Consider the following 22727-nt stretch of genomic DNA (forward strand, 5'->3'; position numbering starts at 1 on the left):
CCTAGCATAGGTCTATCTTGAAAAATGTTCCATGTGGTCTTGAAAAGACTGTGTATTTTACTGTTAGGGGGAGTGTCTACAAATGTCAGTTAGGTCAAGTGGGTTGCTAGTGTTGGGCTGGTTTTCTAGATCCTTGCTGATTCTGTTTATTTGTTTAAGAATTATTTTTGAGTAGGGTATTAAAATATCCAAACATATTTTAAGATTTTCTATGTGTCCTTTCAATTTTTTCTGTTTTTACATATGTCTTTTGGGTTCCATTGTTAGGCTTGCATATATTGTATAGATGTACTCATCCTTATTAAGAAATCCCTTCATATCTAATTACATTTCTTAAATTCTATTTTTTCTGATATTAAACTATAGCTCTATTACCATTACTATTTAGAGGGAATATCTTTTCTGTCTTATCATTTTCAACTAATTTGTGTCTTTTAATCTAAAGTCTGTCCCTTATAGATAGCATACAGTAAGTAGGCTCTTGTTCTTTTTAAAAAAAATAATTAGTGTGTTTTGTCCATTACTTATTATGATTATTCACATACTTGGATTTACATCTGCAATTTTTCCATATGTTTGTCATTTTGTTTCTTTTTTCCTCATGAACTTCTTTTGTGTTAAACACATTTTATGTGTTTACTGTTCTTGCTATACCATGTAAATTTCTCTGTTGACTTTTAAACTATATTTTTAAAGTAATTTTCTTTGTGGTTCTTTTAAGGATTACAAAATGCATCTCTTTTTTCCACAGTCTAATTAACCTTCAGGTTAACATTGGCTTAATTCTAGTAAACTCTAGAAAATCCGCTCCTATATAGCTCTATTTCTTCTTTCCTCTTTTCTGCTCTTATTGTCATACACATTACATGTACAAATATTAGAAACCTAACAATATATTATTACAATTGTTTTATACAATCTTGTATCTTTTAAATCAGGAGAAGAGAATAAATACACGCAGGCAGTCTTTTATACGTATCCATGTATGTACCATTTCTGACGCTCTTCATTTCTTCCTTTTAATTCAAGTTCCCATCTGTTGTTATTTTCTTTCAGCCTGCAGAATTTCCCTTAGTGTCTCTTGTAAGGCAGGTGTGCTAGCAACACATTTTATCAGCCTTTGTTTATCTGGGACTGTATTTCATTTTGCACATTCATTTTGTTGGAAATAGATTTCTTGAGTGACATTTTATTTTTCCTTTTAGCCCTTTAAATGCATAATTTCACTGTCTTCTAGCTTCCAGTTGCTCTTGATAAGAAGTTAGCTGCTAATGTTTGTTGTCATTTCTTTGTATGTTAAGAGTTTTTTGTCTCTTACTGCTTTCAAGACTGTCTTTAACTTTCTGCAGGCTATGATGCATCTAGGTGTGGATCTCCTTATGCTTATTGTTTATCTTACTTGGGGTTCATTCAGCTTCTTGGATCTGTAGATCAATTTTTTAATTTAATTTGAGAAGTTGTGAATCACTATTTCTTAAATTTTTTTTGGCCACTGTTTCTCTCATCTCTCCTCCTAGGACCCCAGTAATATTTATGCTATGTTGTTAAGTTATCTCCAGATCTCTGAGGTTCTATCCATTTTTCTTCAATTTTTTCCTCTCTGTTCATCAAATTAATTTCTATTTCTATTTCTTCAAGTTTAATTATTCCTTCTTCCGCCACTGCAAACCTATGATTGAACTCATTTAGTGAACTTTTCATTTGTTATTGTAATTTCAATTATTGAACATCCATTTGGTTATTTTTAATTCCTGTTTCCTTATTGGGTTTTCTTATTGTTGAGTCATTGTCATCATATTTTAAAAAATAATTTAAACATGACTTTAATTTTCAACATTTTTATAATTAGTGCTTTGAAGTCTTTGCTGAATACATCTGAGTCCACTCAGAGACAATTTCATTTGACTATTATTTTTCCCTGGAGTATGGGTCATATTTTCTTGTTTCTTTTTATGTCTTAATTTTTTTGTTGTGGGAAACTGGACATTTTAGATAATGTATCATAGGAACTCTGGCTTCTGTTTTTATTTCCCTCCTGTGGGTTGTTGTTTCGTTTTGTTTTAAACAACTTGTCTGGGTTTGATCTTGGTGTGTGGCTGCTAAGACCTCTGCTCATTTCTTTTTTTTTAAACCTATTTTATTTTTTTTTCCTGGGGTCCTAGAGTACACCAGTATACCTGCATAGCTTAGTGGTTGGTCAATGATTGATTAGACGGTTTAAATATCTAACAGTAGTCATCTTCTACCCTCTGTTGGTCTATGTGTGAGTTGTGGAGTACATTAAAAATTCAGGCAATTTTCAAATCTTCCCTGACCTTTATTTCCTCCCATCCCTCCAGGTCTTTCTTTCGTATGTGTGTAGCCACCCAGCCAGCTGGGGATATTTAGAGACCCTGTGCCCCTCGACTGTCTCCTGCACATGTGCAGCCTTCTGGTTTTATATAACATAAAAAGTGACACCTCATCACTTTTGTTATGCGTATAATGTGCCATGAAATGGACATCTCACCATAGCTGCCATACTTTATTGGTTAGAAGCAGGTCCCACGTGCTGCCCACACTCAAGGGGAGGGTGGCAATGGCATAAATACTGGAGGCAAAGAGTAATTGGGGATGCCTTAGGATCCATCTATCACATAGAGAAAGACGACTGGGGATCTCAGTGCTTTCCTACTCTGTGGTGGGAAGCTGCAAAAGTGTAAGTTAGAATTTTCAGAGGATGACTAAATCTCTAAACTGTTTTGAACAATCACCTTAACTCTTTTAATTCCCTAGGCTAGAGACAATGAGATTTTGGAAATTTGGGATTTGAGGACATAAAGAAGGTTCATTGCACTGGGGTAAGAGAGCAACTACAGGATGCTGAACATTTTTAAGTGGAAAGAAGCAGTACAATGGCTTATTGAAGGAATAATGAGATAAGACGGAAGCACTGGCTTGGGAGAGTGCCTCTATGAAACTTTCGTAGGCTGGGATTATTTTGATCAATTCTTTTAAACAATTAGCTTGTCATTTCATTGGTGAATATCTATTTTCTTCATATGGAATTAACTGGGTTGAATAAATTGAATTTACTGAATGTTTGGGGCATGACGTAGACAGAATTTTAATCTGTGGATGTTGATAGGAATGGAAACCGGACAAACAGGGAATTAAAAGGGCACTGAAGTGCCTTAGCACCTACTGACATTTTGAATTAGATTCATCACCACACAATTATTACTTCTTACTTGTCTGGATAATCAGGGCATATTATTATGTTCACAAAACTTGGATGCTCTAATTAGTGCTTAGTATGAATTTGTCTCATTTGACTTTCCCTAGAAAAAAACAATTTCTATTCAATCACTAGACTAAAATGTGAATTCTAGGCATGAGTGATAAAACCTAAGTTAAAATAATAAGAAATGGAAAAAGAGCCAGTTTTGGACAGACAGATGTGTTTTGTTTTTCAAGAGTGTCAGTATCCTGAAATGGAAGAATGTCATTTAAATAGGCTTAATTTATTAATGATGCCTACAACTTTGCAATGAAAATAGTTTAAATATGTTAAAAATCACCGACAGTAATTGGTTTTTAAGCCACAACTTTCTATCTTGGAAGATTTAATTCTATTTGATCATAAAAACAGGTATCAACAACTTGAAACTTGAAATCTTCATGATGTACTTAAGTAGCAATCTGCAACATTCTACTTAATTTTTTGAATTTTTGAATTTTAAAAGGAAATTATTTCTTGATACTTCTTAAGGACACTAATGACAAAGAAGCCATCTCCCCTATTGTTACAACTAGTCTGCTTTCACAAAGCCTGGTTGGAACACGTTGAACAGACTGTTGTCTGCTGAAGATGGACCGAGAACTGCCCTTCCCTTTGGACAACTGTCCTCTTCTCAGCCCAAAGTCCACTTCCCATGACAGACTTCAGGGCAGGGGAAAGCATCCCTGCTAGATGACCTTAACTTCTGCTTCTCTCCAGGTCACACTTTATGGGGCAGAGAGAGCTTCCTAGGTCTCAAGCAGAAGTCTCTACTTTCTCTACAGCTACACAAGAAGGAGGTGGAGCCAGGTTTTGTATTAGGCATAGAAAGAGCATGGCTAATAAACTTGTAGATTACCATCCAACCCATCTCTTACAATCGTATTTCATAATACATCACACATTTTTGACTTTTTGCTTTACTGTTAAGAGCCTGTATTTGCATTAGCAACTATCGCAAGTTTATTAAATATATGGAGTTATATACATATATATCTGCTGAATATGTATATATATAAAACTATATATAAATAAATACATCTGTAAATATACATGACTATATACGTATAACATACATAGTTATATGTTGACAATTTGTTAACTTCCTGTCGTACGAAAGTTGTTTAATTTTTATTAATTCCTCCTTTCTTACTTGGTAGTTTCTATACCAATATTAATCCCGACTCAACAATCAGGAAAGAAAATCCAAATGGAACATATCACATCTATTCCAGAAAAGGAGTCAAATGAGAGCACATTTCTGTATTAGAGGCAGGTGAGCTGTGCATAGGCGGGGTCTTTCCATCACACTGCAAGTTACAGAGGCTGAATCAAACACTGACAGATTGAGAAGGGGTTCTAGGTTAAGACACAGAAATCTTTCTATAAATTGAATCCTCATTCTCTGATTTCCCTATTTTTTTTTTTTTTTTTTTCATGCAGTCCCGGACCTGGCATAGTTTCATGTTCACAAGCAACCATAGAAAAGTCTTCCATAGCCCCACCTAAAAAATTATCTAGTAGTTTGGAGTTTTATTCTGATGATTCGCTCCATTAATGGGAATAATTTGGAATAGCATTTGTTTCCTCTGTCCCGTACATGTAGGATACAGCAATGTCACAATTTGAAGATTTTGACTTACACAAAAATGTGAAATAGATGAAAAACTTTGAAAATTGACTCTTTAGAGCTCTAATATCTTTCTACAAAATATACTCAAATATACATTTATATCCATATTACCTTTTGTTTTTATATTAACAAAGTATCCTCAACAAGCACAGTAATTTTGAGATACATCAGAACCAAGTTTGATCTTTCCTCACCAATCAATGACTACAGGACCTTGGACAAGATATGTATTCATTGTATGTAAATTAGACATCATAAAGCCTAGCTTGCATTACTCTTTAAAAGATTATGCAAGATAACACTTCAAAGGAAGATGCCAGCCCCAGAGTCTATGCCCAGAAAATCACAGCTATGATTTTTTTTATTATTATAATTGGCTTTAAAATAGTTTACAGCCAATCTTACAAGTTTTTGATTTATTTGGATTAGTTTAACTGATTAATTTAAAGTTTTTGTGTATTGTGAAGATTTTAATTGTTTATGTTTCATTGTCTGTTTGACTTCCTGATTATCTTTGCTACAAAGTAATAATTATGCATTGCAAATATTTGCTTGAATTTTATACAAATCAATTTTAAATGAAAGAGATAATTACATTAATAAATTGAAATAAAGAACACCACTTGTCCATAGCTTTCTTGCTATCAGTTTTACTCTTAGTTAAAAGTGAGTAGCTGATACAGTACTAATTGCTTTAAATCATTATGAAATCAAAATCAATTTTGACCATTAGAATGGCAAGATTCTACAATCTGAGAAGGCATTGCTTCTAATTCTAGCTGATATTTCTTTTAGACCATGTAAGTTTCATGATATAGCTGGAAACATTTCTCTAATTATTAAAAGTACATAAAATAATCTGTTTGATTGCTATTATTTTGTATGTTGAGAATAGATGAAAGTTACCACTGAAGCAAAATCCCCAGACTCTCATCTCAATAACTAGCTGCATCACATACTCCATTGCTCAAATCCAAACCCTGAGCTCCATCCTCATTTCTTCCCTTTTCTCACATGTCACTTCTCTTCCTGTAAGAACTATTGTCTAGGCATTTTTATCTTTACTGCTGTCACCCAAGTCCAAGCCACCATTTTCTCTCATGTGGTCTATTGGAACAGCCCACAATGGTTCATTTTCTTCTACTCTTATGCTGCTCCAATCCATTCTCCAAGCAGCTCCAGTGTTTCTTTTCCTAAATGTAGAGCATGCCATGCTCCGGATTGAAACATACTAACGTCCTCTCAATGTTTCATAATCCAACTCAAATTCTGTACCATGTCTTCTTCAACCTCTACTTACTTTTCTGATTTTATCTTTCATCACTCTCTACCTTATTCTCTAAGCTCTAGCCATGTGACTCTTTCTGTTTCCTCTGGGATATTCTTAGCACCACTCTAAATGACTTCATTTGTGTTATCTGCTCAAATGCCACTTCCTAAGAGACGTCTTCTCTAGCTCCTCTGACAAATATTGATTAAACCAATCTGATCACTTATAATCAAGTCCTTTTTAAAGTAAATATTTAGAGGAAGTCAAGGGCCAAAGTGTTTCTCTCCCAAAACCTTGCTACCAGAAATCAAACAAGTCTTAGTGTAAACTCTGCCACACACATACTAATAGTCATTTGCAAAGAACACAAAACATGTTTTGCAGGCTTAGTGAAATCCCAGCTCTCTGTCCTTCTGAGAATATGAAAAGCTGCTTCTGACAATATTCTAGTAGTAAGAAGCATCGTACTTTGAGTTGGAGTCAGGCAACAGAATCCTCACGTTTCTGAACAAAGGGCTGATGGGAACCCAAACTCCAGAGCCCCGTTCCAGAGTGAGTGGGCTAATGGGCTCCCTAGACTCACATGTTCTATACATGCAAAGCAGCCAGGAGTGTCTGAAGACTATTTCTAGCCAATTCAAAATACTGGAGAACCATTCATGTCACCAATAAAACCTAATTTCTAATATCAAGTAGGCTAAGTAAACACTTTCTGGTGTCGATCAGATAAAAGATGCTAAAGGTTTTTCATAGCTGCCTCTGACTTGTAGGCTTTTGTTTAGCTTTACAAATGTGAACTACCCTCCTGAGTAGGATACTGGAAGTGAACCCACCTCTAACCCCTCCCCCAGCATGTATAGTAAAATTAACATACATCTATAACACATTGTTTATATGTTATGCTATTTTAAATTATAGAGAGCACATCACACCCTAATATACTCCTTCATGGCATAGTTTTATTTTCTTCATAGGACTTCTGAATCTCTACAATTCACTTGCTTAGTTTTGCTTATCTATACCTAAATGTCTCACAAGTGAGTAATTATGCAACATACGAATACACTGAGAGCCTGTTATGTCCAAGGCATGTTGCTAAGCTCTTATGACTAAAAAAAAAGGGATATTATATATTTTATACACACACACACACACACACACACATATACATATACATATATATGGTATGGTAGGACAAACCTACTAGGAGAAATCGGAAAAATAAACTGAAAATAAGCCAAAATTCTCTAATTGCCAAGGATCATTTTTTAATCTCTTCCTCAAATTAAAATTAAACTCTTTTACAATTGTTTATCATGGGATAGATTAAATGAAATGACTTAAGGTAACCCTCAACAATCCTCTATTTATTATTTCTCCCTTTGTGAATATTATTGAAATGTTACCTGTCACCTGGGCTCAAAATCTGAGTACTAACTTTGGGATTTTCCTTTCCATTACTTTTTATCTAATTAGTGGCCGACGTCTGAGTATCTGATCCCTCTCCCATATGTCTCTACAGTCTCATCTCCCTCACCCTATTCTAGCTCAGGCTTCATTATCTTTCTTTTGCCTGCATGGCTGTCCTCCCAGCTCTAAATCTTCTCCTGAACTCAAGACTACGTCTATTACCTCATTCGACTTTCTTGAGCACATTGTGATGATGTGACTCCCTTGATGAAGAGCATTCAGTCTCTGCCTTTACTAAATTAAACACTGTTAAAATTTAGAAAGTTTCAACACTTATGCCAATGCTTATGTTTAGCTTTCCAGGACAATCCATTCCCTGAAGGTTCTGTATAGTTCAATTTGTAAGGCATTACATTAATAATGTTTCATGAAAATAAACATTGATATGAAAGCTAAAAATTCAGACAATAATCTCTGTAGTCATATGCCCATTATTTTCACTTTTCACTTGATATTTGGCCTGGGGATGTGTTTGACTGCCTGGTAAAATGAATATAATTTTTAAAACATCACTTTGTACCTCTGTTTTACAGGCTGTAGAAAAATGAATGTGAACAACCATGTCTTTAGTAATAATACTAGAATACTAGAAATTGAGGAGCCACCTTAAAATATCCAGAGACCATACTTTAAGTGGAGAATTCCAATGACTTTAATAAAACAAGTGCTATAGTTTATTTCTGAATACTATGGAGACAAAATTAAATCCATGTTTTCAAACATTCGTTTTGGATTCTTGTAAATTTGTTTGGATAATTTTGTCTCCATTTTCTCTTTCCCAGCCACTCATTGTAATGGGCAGGCTATAACGATCGGAAGAGTAAGAAGGCAGTTCTTTATCAAAAACAGGTAATTAGGTTTTAAAAATAAATATGTACCTGAAAAATGTTAAGAGCAAGAATGGAGTCAAGACTCACCATGTGCCCAATCTGAACTCTTTTGACCTCTCTGTCCATCCGGGTCTTTCCCCGAGCTGCTGTATGGATGGAGACACCTCTGTTTTCCCTGAACAGAGCTTGTATCTCCATCTCCACTCACAGTCACTTCTGAAGTCTCAGGAATGTTGTTTTGGATCTATCCTCTGATTTCCATTCTCACTGATACTTCATAACTTTTCTTTAACCAGTATTTCCCAAGATATTTCCTTCAGAAAATTGTTTGGGAATTCTGGATTTTTTTAAATTAAAAAAATATATTTTAAAGTTTCATTTTGAAATAATTTCAGACTTATTGAAAAAATAGTTCAAAGAATTCCAGTATATCCTACCTCCAGTTTCCTCAAATGTTTGTATCTTACATGGCCACAGGACAATTATAAACCCCGAAAATTAATATTGGTACAATACTATTATCTAATCCATGGACTATATTTGATTTTCCACAACTGTCCTACAAATGTGTTTGTTGGTCCAGTATCACATGTTTCATTTAGTTGTCGTGTTTCTTCAGTCTCCTTTAATCTGGAAGAGCCCCTCAGTATTTGATTTTCATGAGTTTTTTTTTTTTTTTTTTTTGTAAACAGCAAGATCCCTCAGAGACTTTAATATGCTAATTTACATAGTAAATCTCCAAGAAGTGGATATAACAAGACATCAGTCAAACTTGTCACCTTGGAATCCTGCTTGCGGTTCAATTTATAAGATAAGTATTCCAAGGACACTTGGGGGTATATAGGCCCCGACTATTATATGAATATCCTGATATGTGTTCCTGCTTATCTGAGCCATCCTGCACATGCCTATTAGAATAGCTTCCGGAAATCAGAGTTCCGTGTAGGACATTTTCCTGCTTATAAACTGAACACAGCTCTTTATTTCATTTGGGTGAAGACCCAGAGGTGTAACTTGGTATTCAAGAGCCCCATTAACCTTTCTTTCCAAGTAAGTCGCTACTTCTGCGCATTCACTCTCTACTTAAGCCAAAGGGAACTACTCACTCTTCCCCTAGTTTCTTATTTTTATTTCTCTGCTTATGCTGTCCCTTCTGTAAGGACAAGTATGTGAGAAGCAACGAAAGGTGCTCTTTGTTGCAAGATCCATGGGAAATCTGAATCTTGGTTTTCTTTCAGCTTGCCTTTGACGAGTTTGTAACAAGAATCCAGCAAAACCCATGTGTGAACCTCTCTTTGGCCAAGGCAGCTCTATTTCCTGGGACTGTGAACTCAGAACGAGTTTCTCCCCCCTCCTGTTAGGACAGTCAGGCCACTGCTTGTTTTTGCTCTGCTGAATGTCTGCTTTTAAAAAACTATTTGTGACATGTTTTAAAATATATATATTTTTCTGTAACCAAAGAGGTAATAATTGCTTTAACTTTCAGAATTCTTAAGTTTCACTGTGGTGGCACGAATGGAAGCTTCTGTAACCCCGCCAGTAACTCATTTAGGATGTCCTTGAAATATAAAAGTTTGGTACATTAAAAAAAGTTCCCTTCTGAGAGTAAACTCTTTGGGCCACAGTTAAATATTACAGCTTCCCTGAATACTATGTCCTCCCATGAGCCCTGGAAGCACTTAGAATCTTAGTTATGTAACTCTCATTTTCTGTCCAGTTATGGCACTCTGATGGCCTACCGGATGTACCCTAGGAGACAGAAAGATATTATGGGGTGGGTCATGTCAAATTCCACTTGGTTTAGTTTAATTCCATCCTCTCATCCCCAAAGCTCCTAGCATAGTGCTTTGTACACAGTAAGCCCCTTATGGAGTATGTTTTTCTGAATGTTTTCATTTGGAAAGAATAATAATAATAAAAAAAACCTAACAAGATTTTCTTTATAGAATTTATACAAAATTTGGTTAAAGGGAGAGTGTAAATGTTTTTGGATTAATTCTTGTTATTATGAAAGCTACTTTTTCTCAACCTAATAATTATTCCTACCTAGGGCAGAAGACAAAATGTCTGCCAGTATCTGAATAACATTAAATTACCCTAAGTAACGCATCAACAAAATTAGCTTTCTTGCTTCTAATATCTCCATAAGCCTATAGTCACAATGTTTGTCTTGATTAATTATTAAACATAGCTCATATTTTCTATATTAATGGTTTTTGTGCTAGATATGATTTCTAATTACGCTTTGCATTTCTCTGATGAAATTGTATTTAAGTCTACCAAATAGCATAGCTCACTTTTACATTGAATAGTCAATGTTTAGCAGATTATTTGAAACTAGTAGGGCAGTAATAATTTATGAAGACTTGTAAATATGTATGGGATAATTATGAGCATCCGGGCCTTGGGAGAATTAATTCTGTTGTTGGGAAATGGTATGGAATTTGTGGTTTGAGACATAAATATCTGTGGTAACGGATTAACATACAGACTGAAAGCCAATTATACATATACTATTAATGAGAATGCTATGATATAAGGAGAATATGAACTTTAAATGCTCACATATTTTAAGTTGTTAAAGCCCATAGATGCTGTGTACAAGTGACAGATGTGAGTATTAGATTTACGTAAGACCAAAAATCTATATAAGTGCTTAGAATTACTATCTGTAACCCAGATATTTCCAAAGCAGGGATCTATATGTAGACAAAATATACGGTGGATTGCCTAAATTCCACTTAGGGTTTTATCAGTGGGCAGGTGAGGGCTTTAAACATTTGATAGTTCTGAGAATTTTGCTGAATATTGTACATGTTTCTATAACAGACAAAGTATTAAAAGTAAATATATGATAAAATATTATTCAGCCATAAAAAGGAATGAAGACCTAATACATGCTACATGAGTGAACCTTAAAAAACATGCAAGTGACAGAAGCCAGACACGAAAATCCACGTTATATTATTTCATTTATATGGAATGTCTAAAATAGGCAAATCTATAGAGAAATAAAACAGATTAATTGTTGCTTAAGGTTGGGGAGGAAGAGGGGTTAAACAGTGATTGCTAAAGGGTACAGGTTTCTTTTTCAGGTGATGACAATATTCTAAAATTGACTGTGATGATTATCTGTGAATATACTGAAAACTATTGAATTGTACACTTTAAATGGGTGAATTGCATGATGTGTGAATTGTATCTCAATAAAGCCTTTAAAACTACATGTTATCACTTTGTGAGAGGCGAAATGTCTAACTATTGCATTGTTTTGTACACCTGTAACTAATTAAAAAAGCTAAGAAAACACAACTATATGCACATTTCAAAGATAAAGAGAATACACTGCATAGACAAGAATGCTGAGAAAGAAATGACTTAAAATCACAGGTCACCAAACACTTTCAAACCCAAACAATTTTACTGACCAGATATAATCTGGACACAAATGTCTCTTCCAAAGGCTTCTCAGTATAGCTGACTTGGTAATTCTGCCCCCATAATCACACACTCTTCTCAGCATTTTGATGGTCCAATAAATGACTCCTTTATAAAACTTTAAACTGTTTATTCAGTTTTCCGAGGATGGAATTGAATACAAAGACCAGGGATGGTGTACAGGGAGTAACTGATCTAAATATTTAATACTTCTGGGTAGCACTTAGAAATTTCTCAATATTTGGTATAGGCAGAAATCATCGATTTCATATAAAAGTGAATTCTCTGGGAAAAGGATGACCCTGGGAAGAATTTAGGGCAGAAGAGGTTGACCATGATTTCCTTCCTCTTACTAGCATCTAAAAAGCCCCAGAAAGCAAGCAAGAAGAAAAGGAATGTGATGTACTTAGTATTTTACAAGTGTTGAAATCCTCCATTTTATTTTTTTATTTTTTTTTAACAAGAAAAGGTGGTTAGGAGATATCTTCAAGGGTGAAAGAAAACATTTTGAACTATTCACTCCATGAATCCTTAAACTATCGGATAATTATTAATTGCTCTCTATTACTTTCAAGTACTGGAGCTGCCACGTAAAACCCATCAACACAACAGAGGAGTTTCAGCCTTCAAGCTCTGAAACAGTTTGCCACTGATCTCAGCAAAGGGCTGTAGGAAATTGGAGTTTCTCTTTCCAATGTCACGAGAAAGTTCAACAAAGTGGTTAAGACCGTGCACTCTGGAGTCCATCGGCCTGGGTTTGAGGTCCGGCTTCACTCACTTCCAAGCTGTGCAATTTTGGGCAAATTACTTAACTACTCTGTGTTGCAGTATTCATATTTATAAAACACTACCTACTTTTTGGGTACTTTTGAGGATTAAGTGAGTTCAAATTTGCAAAACACTCAGAGGAACTTCAAGCAGATATGAACAGGTTGTTAAATAAATGCAAATGTTAACATAGAAATCAAACCCAAAGAAGTCCACTTATATATTTATGCTTCTGTAGGGATACAATTGCTAGCAATTGGAACTTATTTTAAAAGCATATCATTTTGACCTGCATTTTTACATGGTGTGAGCACATGTTACTGCATTAGCGATAGTATTATCTGCTCCTGTCACTATACCATTTACCCTAAGAAGATGGAACAGATACCCATACAGTCTTTTGGATAAAGATGCCACAGGATACCTTATGGTCTCATGGTACCTTTCACCCTTCTCTGCTGAGGGTGAGATTTAATTTATCTTTAAACTGGATGTATTTGATATGAAAAACAGAGAACAGTGGTGAAAGTTTATGTGACTAGGTAGATGTGAGGCAAAGAACATGGGCATGAGGGTAAATCAGTTCTCTGAGCACTCGGATCCCCAGCTCTGAGCATGGTGACAACCTCCAAGGACATGAAAGAATGAGACTTGTCCATATAAAGGAGAATATCTTGACAGTGAGGATTCAAGGCCATATATCGTATATATGGAGCTAATGTAAAATTAGCTCCAAAGAGAGATAGATCACAAGAGTTTTAAAGATCACTTCCAGGTTAGGAGATGAAGATTTGTCAGCTAGTTATAAAAATGAACTCCTTTAAAATATAATATGCATATTGTTTAATAATTGACATGAGTGTATGGACCTGTTTACCCACAAATAACTAATCCTAAAAAATTAAAACGGGTCATAAAATGCTGACCTCAGAACTGTCATTCCTCTAAAATGGAATGTGCAGTAATAACTAAGAGTGAAGGGTGTTTCCAATCATCCAATAAGTATTATGAGATCTGGGAATGATTAGTAATCTAAGAAAAATAACCATAACATCTCTTCCACTCTTCTATATAAATCATATGATGATTAAATGATATTATTGAAAATGTGATACAACATTTAAAAACATTTTGGGAGAAAACATACATGTAACTGTACATCCTTTTTTTTTTTTTTTTTTTTTTTACACACACCTTACCTGTTTTTCTTGACTGCTTATTCAAATCATAAATTCCTTTCCAGGTTTTATATATGTTCTTAAAAATTCACGTAGTGATTGCTATCTAGGTAATAATCATGTTGACATAGTTTAAAGTGTCACATTATGTCTTTAATAGTGTATGTTTACACATACTTAAGTTTTATAAAATTTTAAGAGAAAATTTGCCTCCACATTTTTTTAATACAAAGATACACACATGAGATCTGACAATTACTAGAAAAAAGTGCTACATGCCTCATTGCTGAATATCACTACGGTCACCTTCGAAGCTATGCACCAACGCCAGTGCCTAGTCCACCTTTCAAAGCAATTTTGGAACTTTTTTTTCTGGAATGGCCATCAGAGCTGTCATCATATTACCTTTGATGTCCTGAATGTCATCAAAATGTCTTCCTTTCAATATTTCCTTTATCTTCGGGTAAAGAAAGAAGTCATTGGGGGCCAGATCAGGTGAGTAGGGAGGGTGTTCCCATACAGTTATTTGTTTACTGGCTAAAAACTCCCTCACAGACAGTGCTGTGTGAGCTGGTGCATTGTCGTGATGCAAGAGGCATGAATTGTTGGTGAAAAGTTCAGATCGTCTGACTTTTGCACACAGCCTTTTCAGCCCTTCCAAATAGTAAACTTGGTAACTGTTTGTTCAGTTGGTACAAATTCATAACGAATAATCCCTCTGATATCAATAAAGATTAGTAACATCGTTGCAACAAAGTTTGTGAACTTAATTGTCAGACCTCCTGTGTGTGTGTGTGTGTGAGTGTGTGTGTGTGTGTACACACACTATATGTGTGTATATATTGCCACAGTGTACCTGCTAGAAGATTAAAGACAGACCAGAGAATAGGGAAAGACTGATGAGCATATACTGACAAATGATAGTATATTATATTTACACTTGTAAAAATGATTACACAAACCAAGGATAAGCAGACTCCCTGTTACATCTCTGAAAGAAAATTCCTTAGCATTGAGGCACAACCTCCTTTAAATTCAGTGTCAAATTTGGCTTTCACTAAACAAAAACACCAAAAAGTCTTTGATTTTAAAAAATTCTAATCTTCAGTCTTTCTAAAAAATTCTAATTAAAATGTGCTCTAAAACACTATCTTAAAACTTGACATATGCAGGTTAAAGAACAATAATTAACATATTATGTAAGTGAGGTAAGACTGCTACTTTGGTGGCCCCAAATGAGCTGTGCTTCTTAATATTCTCACTTTTCTATATCTCCCTCCCAAAATGACTCTGGGCTTGGTCATAGCAGTCACAGGAGGGCTTGTAGCCAATGGGACAATAGTAAGCATTACCCAAGTGCAAGCACACCTCAGAGCCATTGGGGGTTCTGTCTAGACCACCGCAATGAAGTGAATATTGCAATAAGGCAAGTCACACAATATTTTTGGTTTCCCAGTGCATATGAAAGTTATGTTTATACTATACTGTCATCTGTTAACTGTGCAGTAGAATTATGTATACAAATACAATGCATATTAATTAAAAAATATTTTACTGCTAAAATATGCTAACCATCATCTGAGCCTGTTGGGAAAATGGTGCCAATAAACTTGCTCAATGCTGGGTTGCCACAAACCTTCAATTTGTCAAAAAAAAAAAAAAAAAAAAAAAGCAGCAATATCTGCCAAGTGCAATAAAGTGAAGTGCAATAAAATGAGGCATGCCTGTAGAGGCTTGATAAACACTTGCATGGGGGGCTTCTCCTCTCCCAGTTCAGGAGCCTTGCTGTCAGAAAGCCTGTCAAGTCTTCTGCAAAAAGAGAAGCCATGTGGAGGAGAATGTGTCTCAGATGAGGCCTCACTCACCAGACATATGAGTGAGGCCTTCTTGGATATTCCAGCTCCAGCCGATATCCCAGTTAAAAGTTTCACATGAGTGACATTAGCCAATATCACGTAGAGCAGAGAAACTACCTAGCTGAGCCTTGCCCAGATTCCTGACCTACAGAATTCTAAGTAATAAATTGATATTGTTTTAAGTAATTTCAGTTTGGAGTACTTTGTTACACAGCAGTAGATAATTAATAGAGTAAGTGACAGCAAGGATTTTTCAAAGTTCTTTCTAGAAATAATTCCAAGGTACATTATTTACTGGCATATGCCTCCTTCATTTCTGTCACCTAATCATTTATTATTGAGCTTACATCTCACATTCTGACTTTAACTTTAACCCGTTGGACAGAAGGTCTGAAGTCGTTGAGTTTATCTGAAAAGCATGGTTAAGAAGAGAACATAGGTACTAAGCTTATGGACCTTGGATTTAAAGCGGATTTTATGAATTTGACTTCAAAAGCAAGAGAAGTAAAAACTGAAATAAATGAAAGGTATTATACCAAACTAGAAGCGTCTGCAGAGTGAAAGAAACCATCAACAACACAAAGAGGCAGCCAACTGAATGGGAGAAGATATTTGCAAACAATGCCTCTGAAAGGGACTAATATCCAAAATACATAAGGAACTCATCCAATTCAAGAAACAACAAAAAGTAGAAAAATAAAAAACAACAACAAAAACAAAACAAAACAAAACAAGAAACAACAGTCCAATTAAAAATGGGCAGAGGACACGAAGAGAAACTTCTCCCAAGAACAGATATATGAAAAAATGCTCAGTTTCACCAGCTAATAGGGAGACACAAATCAAAACCACAATGAGATATCACCTCACCCCAGTCAGAATGTCTGTCATCAACAAGACAAATAGTAAAAAGTGTCGGAGAGGCTGTGGAGAGCAAGGAACCCTCATACACTGTTGGTGGGAATGCAGATTGGTGCAGCTGCTATGCAAGGCAGTGTGGAGGTTCCTCAAAAAAATTAAGAATTGAATTAACATATTTCCCAGCAATCCCTCTTCTGGGTATCTATCGAAAAAAATCTGAAAACACTGATCCGTAAAGATATATGTGCTCCAGTGTTCATTGCAGCATTTTTTACAGTGGCCAAGACATGGGAACAACCAAAGTGTCCTTCGATACATGATTAGATAAAGAAGATATGGTATACATATATAGTGGAATATTACTCTGCCACAAGAAAAGATCAAATACTGCCATTTATGACAACATGGATGGATCTTGAGATTATTATGCTAAGCGAAATAAGCCAGAAAAATTTGAGAGCTATATGACTTCACTCATATGAGGGATATAAAACTGCAAACAACAAAGGAAGAAGACAAACAAATAAACAAAACTCATGGACACAGACAACCATTTAGTGGCTACCAGAGGTTAAAGGGGGAGGTGGTAGATGAGGGTAAAAGGGATTAAATATATGGTGATGAAAGAAGAACTGACTCTGGGTGGTGAGCACACAGTGTGATATATAGATGATGTATTACAGAATTGTACATTTAGAACCTATGTAATCTTACTAATCATTGTCACCCCAATAAATTCAATTAAAAAGAGAATGGTTTTATTGTGTATTGACGCAAACAGAATGCCAAGTACTTGCTGGATCGCAAAGAAACAGCATTCTTGATCATGGTATATATCTTAAATTAATTCCATTCCACACTGGGATCAAACTGTGAGTGGGATAGTCTGGTGGAAACAATTACCTTTAAGAAATTCCAAGCACACATACCTACTGTGGACCAATCAAGCCATTTCCTCTCTCTTGCTCTGTATGGAACTATATCCTGACACCGAATTTTAGGCACTAAAATATGTAAGACTCTGCAGGAATTTGTTTTCTTAAGAAATAATTTTTTGAAATATGAAGTTTATTATAATAGATCAATCAAACCATTGGGCACGTTTCCATGCTTCTCTCTCTGAACTAACGTGCATTAGAAAAAGAATGCATTAGAAGGAGACCTAGTAGGAAAGTAAGTAGAAGAGCGCTAGATAGTTAACGGCCAACGCACCAGTCCTGGGAAAGGGATACTATTTCATTGAACGGGGTGGACTGTGTCTCAAGTTAGAAACTACAGCAATTAAATTGTTCTAAAAACCAAGTGTCTGGAGACCAACTGGAAGAAGATGTAACCTGCCATTAAGTATAACTAATGTTCACATAATTGCTGCTATTTCTATTGTTTAAAGGATGTTCTCCAGGTGGTTACTGACGGCATTCTCTATGAGGTGGGTGTCAATGGAAGGTTCATATATAACACATCAATAAAAAAGAGTTCTGATCAGACAGGACACGGATGTGGTACTTACAGAGAGCAGTATTTGGAGGGCGCTGTGGATGACCTCCAGGTATTGAAAGTCCACGATGCAGCCTGTGACCGACACATATGTGAAATCGTCCATCATGCCGTGGGCTGACGGAGGTAGCACTCTCCGGACACAACCAGGCCCGTGTTCCCGCCACCATGACCGGTGTACAGAAATGTTGAATGTCATTAGATCTGTATCCTAGATGGGCAGGAGACAAGGGCACAAAAAGAGACAATCACATCACATAGTATCTTTGATTTTCACCTTAGGGAGGATTCAGGATGCATGAAATTGTTGAAATGTTTTAAATTTCAGGTGAAAAGTTACAAAAGACAAAATCAAAAATGGCTCTTGGTATCCTATGCCTAAACTATGGGGTAACGCCTATCAAACGTAGCAACAGAATCCTTTGAATAATGTGCTTTCCCGAAAATAAGACCTAACCGGAAAATAAGGCCTAGCATGATTTTGCAGGATGACATCCCCTGAACATAAGTCCTAATGCGTCTTTTGGAGCAAAAATTAATATAAGACCCCGTCGTATTTTTGGGGAAACACGGTATTTTAAGGTTAGCACACATCGATGATACCCTCTATCTATGTTCATTTTAAAGTTTATTTTTGGTCATTTTGAAACTTTTTTGTCTGACTTTTCTTGTTGTTTCATCATCATCATTGACATGACCACCATGGGCTAACATTTATTGAGTGCTAGACATTTTTCTAAGCACTTTTCATATATTATAATTTTCATGTATGAGTATATATTATTATTAACCCAATTTACAGCAGTCTGAGTAATAGTCCTCCACAAATACACACAAATCCTACTCCCTAGAACCTGTGAACTTTACCTTCTTTGGCCATAAAAGACTTTCCAGATGTTACTGAGTTAAGGATCACAAGATAGGAGGTTAAACTGGATTATCTGAGTGTATCCTAAGGCACCACACAATTTGGATGAGAAGGGGATTAGATATAAGAAAGAAGAGGAAAAGCAATGTGGCCATGGAGGCAGAGATTGGTGTGATGTGGCCACATGCCCGGAATGTTGCCAGCCACATTATCTCTTCCAGCTGAAAATAACCAGCTGGAAGAGATAAGAAAAGATTGTCCCCTAAAGCCCCAGAGGGAGGACGGCCCTGCCAACGCCTTGCTCTCAGCCCAGTGAAACTGATTTCAGACTTCGGGCCTCCAGAACTCTGAGAGAATACATTTCTATTCTTTTTTTTCAAGATTTTATTGGGGAACGGGAACAGGACTTTATTGGGGAACAGTGTGTACTTCCAGGACTTTTTCCAACTCAAGTTGTTGTCCTTTCAATTTTAGTTGTGGAGGGCGCAGCTCAGCTCCAGGTCCAGTTGCCATTGTTAGTTGCAGGGGGCGGAGCCCACCATCCCTTGCGGGAGTCGAACTGACAACCTTGTGGTTGAGAGCCCACTGGCCCATGTGGGAATTGAACCTGCAGCCTTCGGCGTTAGGAGCACGGAGCTCCAATTGCCTGAGCCACCGTGCCGGCCCAAATTTCTATTCTTTAAGACACAAGATTTGTGGTTATTTGTTATAGATAGAGCAGCCATAAGAAACTAATTAATACAGGTGAGAAAACGAAGTCACTGAGAGGTAAAATAAATTGCCCAATTGAGCTAATGAATGAATTAAATAAATTGCCTGTTTAGTGGTAGACCCAGAATTTGGTCCTGTGCAGTCTGTACTTTTAGCTATGACCTGGTACTATCCCATTACCTACCGTGTATGCCCTCCCAACCCCTTACAATTCCTCATACCCTGAAGGGAACTAGGTCCTTCCTCCTCAGTTGTTTCCAGAAAATTTCACACAGACAGACCAAAAGAACAAAGAAGGCAATCTTCAGCAAATACGTATCAAAGTAAGCTTCCAGAGTTCTTAGCAGAGACAAGAGCCCAGGTGTTTAAAACTCAAGAGATGCTCTTTAGTATTTGTGGGGTGTCAGCCATGACGGACTAAGATCATAACATTTTTGTCATAAAAATAGCTTGAAAAGAATAGATGAGGAACCAGGCCCTAAACTCCCAAATAAACTAAAGATTGCAGCTTCCTGCCCGTGCAGAGCTGGAAGGAGGAAGTGTGATGATGGAGAGAGGCAAAGAGGCCCACAGACCAGGACACTGGACCTGCCGGGACGCTGTAAGACACAGGAACATGGTCAACTTTTGTTGATTTCACAGCCACCACTTCGAGCAAGTTCTGTTGCCACTAGTTCCAGAGGGACAGGTTGGAGTGGACACTATATAGGGTCTTTGTCCGGAGGCCCAGGGGCTGCCCAATGCTTGGGCAATACAAATGATGCTCATGCCCACCTCAGTGGGGTGAGGACAGCCCCCACTGCAGTGGTGTAGGATGCTTGTAAGTGCCAGAAATAGAGAAGCAGAGTTTGGAACTCTGAAAACACGGGGGAAGCTGGTGTGAAATGCAAAGCCCTTGAACTTGGCTGGCACTGAAAATAACCAGTGTGAGAGCCGTCTGAGTAAGGACGGTAGGGAACCCCTCTCTGTTTAGTCTCTGCTGTATATGCACATGAATCATGAGGTTAGAAACATTTCCAGTTCATGTCAGTAGGCAAAGTTACTCTACAGTTTTAGATTTTCCTCAACTCAGGAATTCAAAGTACCATTATAAGTATGCCTCAGACTATATTAATAAAACATTTTACCTCCTTTTTTTTTTTTTTGGTGGTTTGCTACATGTATCATTCAGTTACCTTCACAGTTACAGCACTTTATTGATAATAAAACATTTTAAGTCACTTTTTTGGGGGGTGGGGTTGTTGGCTTGCTACATGAGCCATTTGCAGTAACCCTCTGAAGAGAGACTATTACAGAAAAATAATTGCTTTAGCTAGTGAATTCAGTTTAACACAAGGCAATTTACCTGCAGGCAAACTGCACACTAACTGCCTCCTTTCCTGGCCATCAAATTTAATCTCTCACAGTTAGTCTTGATGACTACAGAAGAACTATGATTTCTCATTTTAATGGAGTTCATTAGGTTCAGTATGAACTCGCATAATTTCAAAATTTATAGTGATTTCTATTTCAAAACTCTAAGTTCCTTTCAATATGACTGACTAAAATATTATAAAATAAAAAAAAGAAAATTTATGAACCGATGACACATATTTGTTACACTCATAAAATCAGTGTAGTTCTCACTTAATTTGTTGGCACTACAATATATTTACAAACTGCACTATTCTTTGCATTGACTGTATTAAAATTTGAGTGAGAACATCAATAGTGTTGGGGCTCAGAGCAGGTCACCCCAAAAGTGGCAGGCTGATTATTCTGAATTAAAGTTTCTTGAGAAAGAGCTGGTGCAAGAACACTCTGACCCTCCTCTCTGTCCCCTGAAAACAGGAAATAAATCTTGCATGTGAAAGGTACCCTCCCTGTATGAGGAGGCACAGAAATTTCCTTACCACTACAGACAGGGAATTCAGGGCCCAGAAGCCTATAGAAACAAATCTTGTTACTTCTTTACAAATTTACTACCCTAAACCCAAACTCTGCTTTTTTTCTTTAGAGTCTTTACTAGTTAATCACTCAAGTCTAAATTTCCTTGTCTTGTCAATTCCTCAGAAATGTACTGTTTCTTTGTCTAAAAAGTATGAAAGCTGCCTGCTTTGGTCATTTCTTTAGGTCCCATTTCTGTGAGACCTCCATATGTAGGAATTGAATTTTTTTCTTCTGTTAATCTGTCTTGTGTCATTTGAATTACACCAGTCAAAAGAACCAGGGAGGATAGGGAAGAAACTACCTCCCCCCATCCCCCCACGCAATAGCATCAAATTCTACTTAAAGTTCAACCTTGTTACTTAAATTTGGTATAGAATTGTATCACAAGTTTGTATCTGATTTCTATCCCCATTAATAGCTAGATTTCAAACATTTTAAAAAACCTTAACATATGATAACACAATTTTGTATATGAGACAGATCAGAGGAAATATAATACAGAAAACTACAACATTTTTTATAAGGAAAAATATGTAAATAAATACAAAAGATTATTTATTTTGTGGGAGCTTTTCATTACCATGTCAAAGAGTGCAATTGGGAAGTACATGGGTTAATACTTAACCACAGATCAAGAAAGTAATCGTAAAAATAATTTTGATTAGCTCAAATGTCATTTCTCTTTCACTTCTTGGAATTAGACTATTATGGGTTGATTTAAGCACACCATGGTTAAGAAATTGACAACTGATGTCCCTGCCATTTTCTTTAGATTTTGGTGGTATCTGTATTTATGCAAATGTATGTGATTACCAAGGGACAGTATGTAGAACAAGGAAGAAGAAAGCAAGGAAAGAAGAGAAAAAGAGAAACATGAGACAAAAGCAGAAGGGCTTGGAAGGGGTGAGGACAGCCAGGAGAGGCAGAGCCTGTCAAGGCCAACAGAAGAGAGAATCTCAGGGAAGTTGAAATGAAAAGACTCAAAGCCTCCTAAAAAAATACCATTGAATTTGCTGATTGGTGGGGACAAAGGTGACCTTACAAAAAGCAATGCAAGTGAGCATTGGGAGTGAAAAAGTGGATTACAAGTGAGGGAACTGAGAAGAGAGGATTTGACAGGTTTTTTCTTTTTTTCCACGAAGTTTGGGAGTCAGGATAG

At 36.3% G+C, this 22727-nt stretch overlaps 1 protein-coding gene across 3 annotated transcripts in view; it reads right to left on the reverse strand.

Annotated features, from left to right (window-relative positions):
• The window catches only part of NKAIN3 (sodium/potassium transporting ATPase interacting 3), a 537308-nt gene that overhangs the window by 132654 nt on the left and 381927 nt on the right, over nucleotides 1-22727 (reverse strand). For all 3 annotated transcript variants that reach the window (XM_074319272.2, XM_074319271.2, XM_088799407.1), the window contains exon 4: nucleotides 18074-18271. In XM_074319272.2, the coding sequence (XP_074175373.1) occupies nucleotides 18074-18271 (198 nt within the window). The remainder of the gene's footprint in view (nucleotides 1-18073; nucleotides 18272-22727) is intronic.

This window comes from Rhinolophus sinicus, chromosome 7 (genome assembly GCF_057876585.1).
Source record: "Rhinolophus sinicus isolate RSI-liver-muscle chromosome 7, RSI-T2T, whole genome shotgun sequence".
In the NCBI taxonomy this organism is placed as follows: domain Eukaryota; kingdom Metazoa; phylum Chordata; class Mammalia; order Chiroptera; family Rhinolophidae; genus Rhinolophus; species Rhinolophus sinicus.